This window comes from Melopsittacus undulatus, chromosome 3 (assembly GCF_012275295.1).
Source record: "Melopsittacus undulatus isolate bMelUnd1 chromosome 3, bMelUnd1.mat.Z, whole genome shotgun sequence".
NCBI lineage: Eukaryota > Metazoa > Chordata > Aves > Psittaciformes > Psittaculidae > Melopsittacus > Melopsittacus undulatus.
In genome coordinates this window covers 116632100-116647328 of record NC_047529.1, presented here as the reverse complement: position 1 = coordinate 116647328, position 15229 = coordinate 116632100, and the positions used below count along the sequence as shown (strand labels likewise).

The 15229-nt window shown below is 45.8% G+C and overlaps 1 protein-coding gene across 1 annotated transcript in view; it reads right to left on the bottom strand.

Annotated features, from left to right (window-relative positions):
- Window positions 1-15229, bottom strand: part of KCNH1 (potassium voltage-gated channel subfamily H member 1) — a 162451-nt gene that overhangs the window by 138026 nt on the left and 9196 nt on the right. Inside the window, exons 2-4 of the mRNA XM_034060831.1 lie at window positions 13026-13149; window positions 12685-12791; window positions 2537-2665 (exon numbers count right to left, since the gene is read on the bottom strand). Coding sequence (XP_033916722.1) covers window positions 2537-2665; window positions 12685-12791; window positions 13026-13149 — 360 coding nt within the window. The remainder of the gene's footprint in view (window positions 1-2536; window positions 2666-12684; window positions 12792-13025; window positions 13150-15229) is intronic.

Genomic DNA, 15229 nt, shown 5'->3' with positions numbered 1-15229 from the left:
AGAGGTGAGGTCGAGTACATTCACACTGTATTCATACAGCGGAGGTGAGGCCGAGTACATTCACACTGTATTCATACAGCAGAGGTGAGGCCGAGTACATTCATACTGTATTCATACAGCAGAGGTGAGGCCGAGTACATTCACACTGTATTCATACAGCAGAGGTGAGGCCGAGACATTCACACTGTATTCATACAGCAGAGGTGAGGCCGAGTACATTCACACTGTACTCATACATGCAAAAGCTGTTCAGGCAAACTTCTTGCTACCTACACAGGGTGCAGGCACTAATCCTACCTGTCCGTTCTAATTCTTGTTTTCCCAAAGTGATGCATTCCACTGTATACACTGTTCTCAAACATCTCATACTTGGCGTATGTCAAAGTCATATACAGACAAAATGCACGAATTCCAAACATAGCACACGCTCTAAAATTCAGCTAAAAAGGTGACCTATCACTTCATGAGCCCAATTTAGCTCTGCTAGAGCTTGATTTTGCCTACTTCTATTCAAGTAAACCTACTTTTGCCTCATTTTTAAAGGGGCAAGCATACAGGGATGAGTGGAAAGAGCCTGTTTAAAAGCACTGTATTATCAACATCGCTGACACTATTTTTAAGTGGCTTTATTTAGAACACACTATTTTTAAAGCTGCTGCATTTAAACCCAAATTTACTTAACCTCTGTGGGAGTCCTAAAATAAACATCTTCTAAATTCTCTGAATCAATTCACAAAGACTCCAATTAGAAGGCTACTTTTTACCAGGCTTTAGAAAGATTTTATCTCTTCCCATCATAGAATCATAGAATAGTCAGGGTTGGAAAGGACCTTAAGATCAACCAGTTCCAACCCCCCTGCCATGGGCAGGCCAGTGTCTGATATTGGCAAGAAGAAACAGTATTAAGTATGAAAAGTGGCACAGGGAACTTTTACCTCTCTGAGCCACCTCTGGGTAAAAGATACCCATTTAGTTTTATGGACAAGTCAAGCCCCATCATTAGAGCTCAACACTTTTCATCAAGGAGTTACTACATCATTTGCAGCTGAACAATCACACTTGAAATTGCCAATGGGTGATAGAAAACTAATATACACCACAGTTAAGCAGGTTTAGCTTGACACATTAGCTGCTGTTCTAGCTGATCAGAATTACCACAAGAACTGTAAGAACAAGACAAATTCAAGATCCAAATGAATTTTGTTTTTAAGTTAGCATTTCCTTCCTTTAAAATATTCCTCTTGGGAAAAAATATATATACATATATAATAAAAGCTGCAGTATTTCCCTGTGTTGTAAGTGAAGGGCAAGCTCCTTTCATGAGACTACACATCACTATCACATTCAGCATCTTCTGTGAAAGCAAAGGGAAAGACAGAGCTACCACCCCTGCCAAAGCCCTGCTGACCAACTGACCACATGAAGCAATGGCCTTCACTCCCAGCAAATAGATGGGAGGCAGCTTTACTCTATAGTGCTGATTTGTCCTTGCTGTCAGTGCTCATCAGGGTACAGGGATCACCACTAAGGGGAAAAACTGCTCCTGACCCAACCTTCTGGGCAAGATAGGGTTTTTAGTTTTATTCCAGCAATGAAGAACCATCTAAATAGCACTAAAAAGAGTAAAATAATCACCCCAGGGCCTGGGAGAGGCTCTGTTTGTGTAGTCTGTACTTCCTTTTTCATGGGAACAGGTGTTTCCACTTTGAGAGACTATGTTCTTAAAGAATAACATTGTGAGCATAAATGTAAATCAGTTCACCTTCACCGTGAGCTTCCTGTTTAATTTAATGCGACAAATATTATTAAATACTACAGAAATGCAAACAACAGAGGAACTTACGTCTTTTTCACCCCAGAAGACACAAGTCTCTGTAACTCTCCATATGGGGACAAAAGGGCTATTTCTGACAGGATCTGAACCTGAGCACCAGTTCCTGCTGCCATCACAGCTGATGGTTTCCAGGGTGTAGCTCAGCAACGGGTTAACACTAAAACACAGCTCCAGCCTGATCCAACCTAACATGATGGGAATCTCTTTATATAGTAAAGGAAACTAGTCCATAACTTTAATATAAGTAATCCCATCATAATGATAAATAACATCAGGCCAAACAGAATGAAATGACTTGGATCTTTAGAGCCCCAGCCAAGGGTAATTCCTCTGGGTTTCCATACAGCATCATGCACAATCTTTACAGGGCCTAAGACCCATGAGTTCCCTCTGACACAAAGATGCTGTGCAGCAACACCGTGACTCCCTGAAGACTGCAGTTTGGATAAATAATGAATTTAAAAGGTAAAGCAGTACCTATTTTCTAAGTAAACTCTGCTGCCTTGGGGCTTTCATTAGCAATACCCCTCTCCAGTGCAGGCCAGAGCCAATTCACCTAAGAAACCAGCAACCCGGTGGCATATCTACAAGCTATTGTAACATCTACTTCTTTGGATTTGATACTTAAAGGACTTCATCTCTTTCAAGACCAGGGCAAGCAAACAGAAGCAGCATAAATATATAATTGTGAAAAAGACAAACCTTTACATGAATCGTCCTCAATGGGCTGCTTGAAAGCCGTTATGTCATTGAAAGTGCAAAGGAATAAAACCACTTTATCCTGCTCATTTCGGATTGGAGCGATTTTGACAAAGAACCACACAGGTGTTCCTGGAATGAAACAGCAAAGAGTTGGTCAGTGGTAGGGTATAACAGTGAATGTGCTACTTTAGGTGTTCACACTTCAGAATCAGCCATCTGTAAATGTTACTTTAATGCTGCTTTTATTGCAAACACCTATTAGGAGAAATGAGAAAGCAGCTGACAAGAGTGTTCTCTGCTCTGCCTCTGAGTGGCTTTTGACTCTTCAGACATCACTCCCCAGTTCTGGGCTTCATCCACAAACCAAATACTCCAACTTACTGAGTGCTCTGTGATCTCCTAATAGAAAAGCCCCATGTACATGAAAAGGGTGCACACAACAGAGCCTTACTGCTCCTGTGCTGGTCAGCTGTGCCTAGACCAGGACCACAATACAGAGTCTCAACTCAAGAGCATGACCAGCTTGGCCTCAAATGCCTCTGCATACAGGGAGCACTAACAACTACATCAGCCTCAAGAGCCAAGCTCTGGGGGCTCTGTAGATGCATCCATGCAAGGTAAATGCTTTCATCCTGCCTTGTCCTGAGCCTGCTCACGATCACTCCAGTGTGAAACAGGACTCCACTGCATTCAGGAGAAGAGAAGCCATTAGGACCAGACCAGGGGTTATGGATAAGCATAAGTTACACTGCATAAAACTACTTTTCCAATTACTGTAGCAAACCACTAACTGCTTGAGAGAGCAGAGCCTGCACATCACAGAAGATGATCCCAGATAAAGGGGCCGACATAAGACATAAAAACCAGCAGGATTTTGACCATCTGGGAAAGCCAGAACAACATCACCTTGTGTCATTGCCATCACTCATGCAGGAAAGCCTGTTTCAGGGAGGGTGACCTTAGAAAGCCATCTCTTTTCTTTCACAGGACATCCCCCTTGCCTACAGATCAGATTCACCTGAACCGCTCAGCATTCTACCACAAGCACTACATGTCAGCAGTGCAGTGGCTCCTTATAACACGGGCCCTTTGTTCTTCCTGACTGTGAAAGGGTCACAAGGAAACCTCAGGCAGTTCACAAGCTCAGCAAAGCAAAGGCAGCTTTCCTCCCAGCTACCTTAATACAGCAGAGGTTGTTGTTCCCAGTGCCTCACCTGGCTGCTTCCCAGCCTCTGTACTTAGCAATCTTTCCTGGCCACAGAAAGCCAGGCCATCTCCAAGACCTGTGGACAACTTCCATAAGTGAAGCTCAATTCCTAAGGCTCCTGCTGTGCCTGCATAGCACCGGCAGTTCCCAGCCCTGGCTCAGATTCCATGCCATATGTACAGCCACCTCTATAAGCAGCAGGGTGTATGATGCATGGAGGCCTCTGCTCAAAAAAGGCAGGGAAATGCAGATGGAATCACCGATGGCCACTTCTGAAGCAAGCCTGCATGGCAGAAAGTATTTCAGAGTCAATATATATATTCTTTATTCACAAGTCCACAATCCTGGAGAGCCCCTACCAATAAAGTACAAGCAAACAACATGCTAAATGCAACAAGAGTCAGCAAAGAAACCCTGCCAGTGAAACCATCACTAACTTGTGAATGACCTTAGAGGACACTGCCACAAAGCAGCCAGCAGGAATGTTCACTACAGTAACACCCTTTACACCCCCCTTCCTCGGGGGTTCCTAAAACTGCCTTTCTCCAGTTCTTCTTGCTTGTTTCTCCATCTCCTCCCATCTCCAAACATGAACTATTCTGAGCTGCTCAAATCTGCATCTTGCTTTTACAGAGACTCCTTGGTGACTAATGGCTTTTTATTTCACCCGCTTCAACACCCTTGAGTAGCACCCCAGGTTTCTAAGTCTGCATCTTCATCACCAGCCTTGTTTTTGATCTCCATCTACACACATTTGTGCTTTTTCCATCAGGGATTTTCTTCCCCTCCCCAAAACCACTCTGCATTGTTTTGCTACTTCAATCTACAGCCACCCTACTATGGGCTGCTCAGGGTATTAACCTTCATGGCACTGAGGCTGAATTACATACTCGGTTTCATCCTCACAGCTATAAAAACTTACTAGCATGCTTTTGAAGATGCTGTGCACATCACAGGAACAGAAAGGATGCAATTCACCTTCTTATTCCGGCTATTTGTCAAATGCATGCTGTCATCTTCTCTTTATGATTAGGGTAGGATTATGTTCTTGCAAGGTTTTCCTAACATGGTCTGGATGCAGCAAGAGGAAAACTTGTCCCGATTACCTATAGAAGGCTGTTGCAGGGCAAGGAGATTGTATCAGCAGGGTTCTTACTTTCTGACTCCCTTGACTCCTACGCCTGTGCTGCATTATTTACTAGAAGAAGGAAAACAAAACACTTTTACCTAGAACCAAGGGTAGATCTCAGTGATGTGGCCCACAGGCAATGAGAAAGAGATAGATATCCTTGAGAGCTAGCAGCAGGTAGCACTATCTGGGTACCCTTAAGCTTGCCAGAGTGCCACAAGCAGGGTGTGCTCCAGGGCAGAAGGTAAAGCCAAGGTGGCACATGTGGCCTGTGTGAGTTATCTTCCAGTTCTGGACCTACTGAGTAACACAGCAACAGCAGAAAGAAGTAGATGGAAAATTCTGCCAGGCCATGAACCTGCCTCCATAGCATCAGTCAGCACTGTCCCCAGTACTTCTGCAGTGTATTCCCCATCATCTTCTCAGTCTCTTTTGTGAACAGGAGACAAGTGAATATAAGATTATATATATATATTTATATATTTTTTTATATATATTTATATAAAAATACTAAGTGTAACCAGCAGGTACAGGGGGTGATCCTGCCCCTCCGCTCTGCTCTCGTGAGACCCCACTTGCAGCACTGTGTGCAGTGCTGGTGTCCTCAGCATAAGGACGTGGAGCTGTTGGAGAGCAAGTCCAGAGGAGGCCACAAGGATGCTCAGGGGCTGCAGCACCTCCTGTATGGAGACAGGCTGAGAACATTGGGGCTGTTCAGCCTGGAGAAGAGAAGCTGCGGGGAGACCTCAGAGCAGCTTCCAGTGTCTGAAGGGGCTACAAGGATGCTGGAGAGGGACTCTTCATCAGGGACTGCAGCCATAGGACAAGGGGTGATGGGTTCAGAGTGAACCAGGGCAAGTTCAGGTTAGAGCTAAGGCAGAAGCTGTTCCCTGTGAGGGTGCTGAGGCGCTGGCACAGGGTGCCCAGAGAAGCTGTGGCTGCCCCATCCCTGGCAGTGCTCAAGGCCAGGTTGGACACAGGGGCTTGGAGCAGCTGCTCCAGTGGAAGGTGTCCCTGCCCGTGGCAGGGGTTGGGGATGGAGGAGCTTTAAGGTCCCTTCCAACCCAAACCAGAATTCAGTTTGATGATAAAAACACAATGCCAAGATGAGCACTCCCAGTGCTGTGTTACATGGGCTTTCCACAGTGCTCTGCTTCCAGGAGCTCAGAGCAGAACTGGGATCTGAAGTGTGGGAACACACCGAAAGGCTTAGGCAAGATGTGACTGTACTCAGGTTTTTCCCTGCATACTGGTTTAATTATCAGAAGAATTTTACTTTTTAAACATTAAACAGTTTATTTAACTATTAAACAGGAAAGCTTAAAGTATAAACCACTTATAAATCAGGTCGGAAGCTGAAATCTCAACGTCCTACAGGCAGCCTCATCCTCTTGGTGTCAAAGCGGATGTCCCTGCTCACCAGACCATCACTGCTGGCAAGAGGCACAAACAAGGCCATTTTAATGAGAAAGGTGATTTTCAGATTCAAGCAGTGAAACCACAGCATGTGTTAGAGCTCTCACAGCACAAGAGTAACATCCCCATATGCCCCCAGTCTGCACTGATGTACAGCCATGTGGAAACTGTTTACCAGTGTTTCCAACAATACATCTACTCCCATTTACATTTGGTGCTCAGTCCTGGCAAGCTCTCTCACTGGTGAAGTCAATGACAATGCCAATGCACAAACAAAGAAGTGAACCCTCGTGAGCCACGCTGGCTTCTGTTAGATTGGAATCAACAGTGAAAGAATCCAGAGTTTGTCTAATGGCATGGGACCAATCCTGCTAGGAATGGGAATGTCACTTCAAAGCTGGTGCAGAAACAGTGGGAACTGGGAAGAAATAAACATCTACAACAAACTTGTGACAGTAGCTGTAGGATCAGCCTGTCCTGTTATGTGTTATGTAGCTAATATGAGAATGAATAGGTACAACTCTTCATGGTCTTCACTGGCCTGAGCACAGTACTTACCATTCTGCCTTAAAGACAATGTTAAGAGCTGTGATTCAAGTCCCAAGTCTTCCCCAGACTAACACATAGTCAATGTCTCCCTGGGATTTCCCACCTGGGACACCAATACTACACCTCTTCCCTCTCTGCTTCTCCAGCCCTGTGTACCTCAAAAGCATTACAGTAACACCAGCATTTAACCTGCTATTTAACTTTGGCTGAGGTACTTCAGAAACTCAGTGAACAAGATGTTAAAGACCTATTCTGGCTTCTCCCCCTGAGCATACTGATGACCTCCCTCCTGTGAGACAACAATAAGCTATAAGGAACATCAAACTCACCCTCTGAATATGCTCTTCCATACCTTGAACCATTTAACCAAAGAAGTCAGCTGGTTTTCACAGCTACAAACCCCACACTGTTTAAATAAACCTGCAATACACAACTTCTCTTCCCACAACATAAACCAAAATTCATCTATAAATACAATGATAAAACCCTATTTTGATAACTCAGCTGAAATGTTCTTACTTCCCTTTTACTGAATGGGACAAGTTGACAGTGACTCAACCAAAGGGTCTTCAGACAGGTATTGCCCTGAAGCTACGTAGTCAAATGGGATGGGAATGAAAAGGATAACAGCCATGTCCTGTGTCTCCACAATTCCTACATGCAGGAATGCAGAGAGCAAGGCTTCAGCTCTACAAACTACACACCTGGCTATTACAGTCTCCTGCTTTGGGGTTTCGCTTATGGCCAGGTACTCTCTATGGGATTGTTCATCCCTACCCACACAGGCCCAACAGTGTGTTCAGTGCGACTGTAGCAAACCAGTGGATGAGGTGTGACCAGAAAGAGCTGGGCAAGCCACTATACCCACCCAGACTTTACCTAGAGGCACAGAGGAGCCTGTGGTATTTGACCTTGCAAGACAAAGAGCACACATCTTCCTACAGACTCTACCTTCCAGTACAGAGAGTGCACTGAAGGAGAGCGAACCACCTCAGTATGGAGCTCACCACTCTGAGCCAGCATTAACAAACCTTAACACACATTTCCACCACATTTAAAGCTGTTACCTTCATGTCTTCCACATCTGGTGCTGCTATGCTGACAGCTAATGCTTTTAAAGGTCAGATCTTTTCATGCTAAGATGAGGAAAATCAATTCCAGTCCCCAAAGGTGGAATTGCTATGCACAGGGGTTATCCTATGGCAGTAAAACAACACAGTAGGAAGAGGTTCATCACACCCCCTTGTACTGTAGCACTGTTATGGTTTACCTGATTCTGAGTTCTCTGCAGAACAGGAAGCAAGTATGAAGAAGGGAAGGACACAGGGAATGTTTGCATTTACTCCAGATAAAATACTCATGTATTACTACCGGGAAGTCTGACTGTTCTGTGTGTGTTCAAGGAGATGGGAGCAGGTCTTCCTTGCCAACACATCTGAAGTTGACAAGATCAATGGGCATTACCAGTTTAATGAATCCAAAATACTTTGATTTGACCCTGCTGAAGGTAGCTGAGCTCCTGCAGATGGAGTTCACAGAAGAGGAGATGCAGGCAAGCACGCTGCTGGAGGCCCAGGAAGATACATGCCACTTCTTATTCCAACACCCTCATTCTGTCCTACAATGATTTGGTTTAGCAAAGATTCCCATCTGGAGACATTAGAGGCACAGCATACACAAATACAAATCACTTTAAAGGGTTTTCATCGAATCACAATGCTTTGGGTTGGAAGGGACCTTAAGGATCATTCAGTCCCAACCCCTGCCACAGGCAGGGACACCTTCCACTGGAGCAGGTCGCTCAAAGCCCCGTCCAACCTGGCTTTGCAATTGGTTTTAAGCAATAAGCTATGATAAACTGTCCCTAGAGGTGAGCAACCATAGGTCTACTGCCCTGAAGGGAACTTTTCCTCTCTATAAATTAGGATGGGGCTGTTTGTCCGGCTTTTCATTTCTGTAGAAAGCACTTGTCTCAAAGATCAGCATAAGCAGATCTGCCAAATAACTATCTTGAGCTTATTTGCCATCCTTTTACATCTAAAAGCCATCTTATACAGCACCCAGTAAAACAGAGAAGTGAAGCCTTTGGGACTCTCGCCATAATACATGTACTCAAAGAAGAGCTGCTCCTTATTCAAAGCACTTTGCAGTGTGTAAAACCATTACCCACAGCCAACCCTTTGGCTGCTGCTATCCTACTGCCCTTGCCTGTACAAAACCTCTGAGGAAAGGAAAAAGGAAGGAAAACAAGGTGTCACTGCACTGTAGCTGATTGTAAGCAATGGGCATGTCTTTGCTCAGACAGGGGACACCTGAAGACTCTTTTGTAACTCCATGCAAGTTCATCCCACTTCAGATACTCTGGCACTGAAGCAGATCAAGTACTGTAGAGAAAAGGGGATAGATTTCAAATGGGCAGACAGAAGCAAGTGACATGTACTCCTACCAAATTTACTTCAGCAATGATGGAAGCAAGTGCATCCAGGAGCAGCTTGAGCACTGCCTGTAACCCAAACCTCAGCTGTAGATAGAGAACTAGGCAATGGAAGTCCAAGTTTAACCCACTCAGGCATTTCACTTCATGAGGCTGACCATAACATGCAAAAACCTAACAAATGGCTGATGAAGTCTCATTAGAAAGCAGATGTTTAAGCTGCATCAGGTCAGATAAGCTCAGACTACGACTAGATACAAACTACTTTCTAAGGCATTAGGCCATATCCTCCCTTGGTACTCACCATAACTCCACTGATTCCAGTGAGACTTAGCAATGCTTTTTCATTTCCCCATGTAAAAACAAACAACACTTCCAGCATCACTGGACACTCACATCTAATCACAATGGAACTGAAGCTCTCACATGGAATTACTGTCACTCTGCCTGCTGTCACTTTGCAGTCCAGATGAAAGCTTTCACTTTGTCTCCCTCCTCCAGGTATGACAATGAATCCGCAGCTGAATGCAATGGGATGGCATCAGAGCAACAGTGACAACCTGGTGACTGTGAACCTGTTTGCTGCAATTACTTCCAGTTATCCCGGAGGAGCTCTGCATCTCTAGGAAGCCATTCTTGCAGGCAATGATGATCAGCACCTATCTGCTAAGAAATCAAGGGGCTATCAAATCACTATCACATCTGCCAGCTCTGACAAGAGGGAGGACAGTCACTACTGGATGGGAGGAGGGCTAGACAGGGAAAGGGGAAGCCAAGGCAGAGACAGTATCCATGAACACAGACATGATGAAGGCAGGAAAATTGCACCACTTGTCTGAATACTGCAGCCTCTGCTGTTTCTAGAGCTGATGCTATGAACTGCAATGAAGCCCATGGATATATGGTACCTGGCAACATCTGGATGGGGTATTCTTAAAGAATCATTGACTCAACTGGGTTGGAAAAGCCCTTTAAGCTCATCCAGTCCAACCATTCCCAGCCCTGCCAAGGCCACCACTGCCCCATAGCACTGAGGCCTCGTGTGTGAACACTTGCAGGGCCGGTGCCTGCAGCCCTGCCCTGGGCAGCCTGTTCCAATGCCTGAGCACCCTGTGGGGCAGGAATTGTTCCTCAGCTCCATCTAAACCTGCCCTGGTGCAGCTTGAGGCCGGTTCCTCTTGTCCCATCCCTTGTTCCCTGGGAGCAGAGCCCAGCCCCTCCTGGCTCCATCCTCCTGCATGCACTTGCAGGGAGCCATCAGGTCCCCCCTGAGCCTTCTCTTCTCCATCTGAACCCCCCAGCTCCCTCAGCTGTTCCCCATCACACTTGGGCTCCACCAAACAATCAAATCCCAGCACTGAGTCTCCACCATGCAGTGCTGTGTCAGAATAAAGCAGCCTAACACTTCTAGCAGCATTATTGAGTGTCTTGATCTATTGTTGACATGTCCAGGGTAAGATCAGGCCATACTTGTCACTCAGAGACAGAGATGACTGCTGCTCATAAAGATACCAGATGAAGATTGACCTGCCCCAGCAAAATCATAGTTAACTTGGAACTCCTGCTTGGTTTTCCTTTCCCCCCCCAAAAAGGACAGAGATAGTGCTGTTAAAGAGCCAGAAGGACACTGAATATGCAGGCTGTGGAGAATGCACAACCTGAACAACACAACAGTGAAAAACTTGCTATTTATCATTGGCTGCTACTTCATAGGCAGGGAGAGGGCAGGTAAAGAACAACAGAAACCTGCTTCCCGTCTGATATGCTGACTAGTCTGAAGAAGAAACATAAAGTGAGGGAAGAAGAGAGACAACAGAAACACAGAGCAGGAAAGAAGATGTCTTCCAACACCTTCAACCTGAGAGCAGGTTAAAATCAATCACATCCCTTGCCCATACTGCCATAGCTGCAGGCAGATGTAAGGGGATCACAAAGGCAGGACCACATCCCAGAGTGATAAACAAGGCAGTGACCCTGAGAAAAAGCTGATTCAACCCTCTCTGGTACAACTCCAGCGTTATCAGCCTCTGTAACCGTAGCTGATGTACCTCTAAGGCTCCAGATCCAACAAACATGAAGAGCACTGTGTTTTGTTACACCTGGGAAGCACAGAGCTTGCTTTGGTTTCCCATGCCCATGACCCTCTGTGCACACAGAACCATTGCAGCTCTGCTTTTTGGGCTGTCACACAGCACAGCTCCTGCACAGCTGGACTCTGTTCTGGCCCCCCTGTTCTCACACACAGCAGGGCAGGACACATTCCTCACTCCAGTTACCTTTAATTCTGCATGAGATGGAGAGGCCCTGGGCTTTACCACAGCCCATATGCTGCAGCAATGATAGAGTAGCTGCATAGCTCCTTGGTGCCAAATCACTGGGAACTAGGAGAGAATTCCAGACCCTGCTACATCTCCTGACTGCAGCTTATTTACTTGGCTTTGGATGCGTGGATGTGAGATGCATATGGTCCCTATGGACACTAACTGAGCTAGGAACAGAAATCAGCTTAAGAAACAGGTAAACACTCGAGGCAGGTAACACTGGTCATTCAACACATATACTCACGCTTCCCACATCAGACAGACTGGAAAACCTTCCTGCAGAAAACTGGTCTTTCTAATAGGCAACAGAACAGCAATGAGGTTTACCATCATTTATTATATCACAGCAGTTTATGCTGCATTCTGTGGTTAAAGCTCCCCATGCCCACTAAGGTAGAACTGATCAAATCAGTTATGGCAGATGCAATGGGAAGGAGCTGCTAGCTGGATGCTTCTGCAAGATACCCATCCCTGGACACAGACACTACCAGTCCATGATTAGAAGGCGAAATTAAGAGCAAACTAAGCTACAGAATACACACTTTCAAGTTCACATTCAGTCAGGCTGAAGACGTTTCTCAGTGTCTCTTTCATCTGCTGACACACACAGTTACAGACTGAAATGCACAGGGAAATTATCCAATGAAGGAAATTCTTTGTCCAAAATAAGAGACAGTTTCATCTGAAACATCACAAGTTGTTCAGCTCCCAGAACAAAAGACGGGTTCTTTTCATTCCAAAACTGTATCTAAATACTAGCTTTGCTATATCAAACATTAAAACACTGAAGTGTGCTGTCTGTAAGGGAAACCAAGCTCATGCATTAACACTGCTGATGGAGTCTTGAGTGCTGCCTTAAAGCAGCTCACACAAACTGCACTGAACATCAGAACAAATCAGACAGCTTCATCTGCCTCCCTGAGTGACTTTCATCCCATCTCTCTCATCTCTACCAGATCAACTGGTACAACTGGGGCTTGTGCAGCCCTAGATAAAGCAGGGTCCTCCAGGCTGACAGACCTGCCCTCGCAGTTTACACTCGAGTTTACAACAACTTTACACACTGATGTTAACGAACAATCAAGTACTTACTGTTCTTCTTGTACATCAGGATTTCAAAGGAGTTCATCTCATAGTTCTCAAACGTTTGCCGGACCTTGTCGATTGTATCTTTGTCAGTCAGCTCTCCATACATAAAACTGCAAATGAAGCAGGAAACTCAAGTCATCCAGGGGACAAAGACACTTCACAGTGTGAAAAGAACCTGTTTAGAAATAGCCCAACTTTGATTTTGTTTCACCTGGAAAGCATATTTGACAGCTGCAGCCCCAGGACATAAAGACAGAACAGGAATCAGCAGATCACTCTTCTCCTCAAGCAACAAGCCCAACACTACAAGATATTCCCCAGCAAATAAATCTGTTCTCAAATACCTGCAGGTGCTGCTTTTTTGCATAACTTCTGCTCTGTGGTATCCTGAGAGCTTGCAAAATCCATCATTGCTGTAGACAATGGGCCAATCCACTATCTGGGCATTGCCCAGGACAAAGTTAGTATCTGTTTGAAAGAGCACATCAGTTAGACATCAGACAAGGCTCTGGTTGCATCAGAGGAAACACTCATTTCAGAACACATTCCCCATAGCTTCAGTCCCTGAGCAGTTTTCCCACATGCTATTCCCACCGCACTCAACAGGATTATTCCCTGGTTCAAGTCTATTAATTACTCCTGCAAAGCTCAAGAGGATGGGTTTATACAAATGAGAGGACTGCTAAGCAGGTACAATTCACCTCACCTGAGGACATAAACCAAACTGCTCCCCTCTGACCCACCACGACCCTCAGTTTGAATGGGGAACCTCTTCCACGCAGCCAAACCAGGACAGGTCAGTGTTCCTCCTCCCCAAATGGGGGCTCCTCTCGGTCTCCCCTTCCCTGCTGGCCACACAAGCTGCAGTACATTGTGTAGGGCACAGTGCTTCAGACTGGACACTGGGGAACCGGGGTCAGTACTGACCCCAGCAGGAAGAGCTTCATGCTTGCTGTACAAGCCAGAAGGGGTTTCAGGCTCTCACCAGACCTCTGTGTGTGCCATCCTTTGATGACTGCTGCCTCATTCACAGCATGAGCATACCCACTGTGGGACCAGACCTCGCTTGTCTCTGCTGCTTTGGCTCTTGTGAACTAACTAGACCTGTGCCAAGCCAGGCAGCAGTGCAAGCAGGACGAGATGGTGGCTCCTTTCACAGCTGCAAGACCCCATTGGCTTTGAAAGACAAGCTAGGAAGCCACATGAGATCAAGTCATGGAAAGCCTTTACTGTTTAGGCTCTATCCCTAACTGCTCAAACACAGCCATCCTTAAAGCTTCCTGCAAACAGAAGACACAAACAAGGCATTTCACTTGTCCATTGCAAGGAGTTTCATTTACTTTAACTTTTCCACTCAAAACCTTTTGTCCCCTTGCAAACTTCAAGTGGGTTTAAATAAAACATTCCGGTAGCTATCTAAATCCATTGCCCAATCCCATCAGCATGATGAAGTGTATCTTTAGACACTCTTTAGAATGATATACACCAGGAGCGTCACTGCTTTGACTGCCACAGCCTCTCTGACATACTGAGGTTTTGCATGGTTGAAGCACTTTGTGCCAAAACCAGTATGTGTCTTTCACCCCTTCTTCCTGTGAATAAGGAAGCCTGGCCATTTGTCACTGCTAAAGCAAGTGCTTTTTGAGTGGCTGTTATAAACACTGCCTCGTACTGTGTTGGTTGGGATATTTTTACCTTTCCATCAGGAAGTACAAGAACCTGACAAGCAAGCACATACAAACCCTGGGTCAGAGCCTGCCCTCATCTCAATTGCTCTATTTCACACACACGTTCCTTCTCACCATCTCCCCATCACAAACGAGAACCTTCCCTTCTCTCCAGTGCCTCAAGAGCTCCTTGAAGAGCTCATAGAACCACAGAACCCCAGACCGCTTTGGGATGGAAGGGACCTTAAAGCTCCTCCAGTTCCAACCCCTGCCACGGGCAGGGACCCCTTCCACTGGAGCAGCTGCTCCAAGCCCATGTCCAACCTGGCCCATTCCCAGTAGCCAATACCACAACCCTGACTCATCTTTGGGCTTTGCTGTTCCAGCTCCTCATTGCCAAGAAGGTGCCCTGGAAAGAGGTTCCCAACCCACCAGCCTCTGTCAGCTTGCCTATTAGGTCCCCAGGCTCAGGATGAGCAGTTCCTTGCTGCACAGGGAGAGACCATCTGCACTGATGGTTTCCAGACTTCCTATACCCATTTTGGGTTTTTTTCAGCTTGTTATGGCCTAACAGCCCATGGAGTCCGAGCCCCAGCATCTGCACAAACAGTTCTTAGGAGGCAAATAGGAATGTCCCTCCAGTTACTCACTCCTCTTCCCAGACCTCTTTAAAGACAAGAGGGACAGAACAGTAGTTCTGTGCCTACATGGAGAACACACCTGCATTCCTTCATAAAGGATGTCTCCAACAATGGTGTTTTGCTTGTGTGAACACTGGCAAGACACAGCATAAAATAAAGACTCCCACTTACAACTCCCTGCCTAGTTTATTCTGACAGATAACCCGGAGGTAGAAGGGCTGTTCTCATTGTTATCATTTA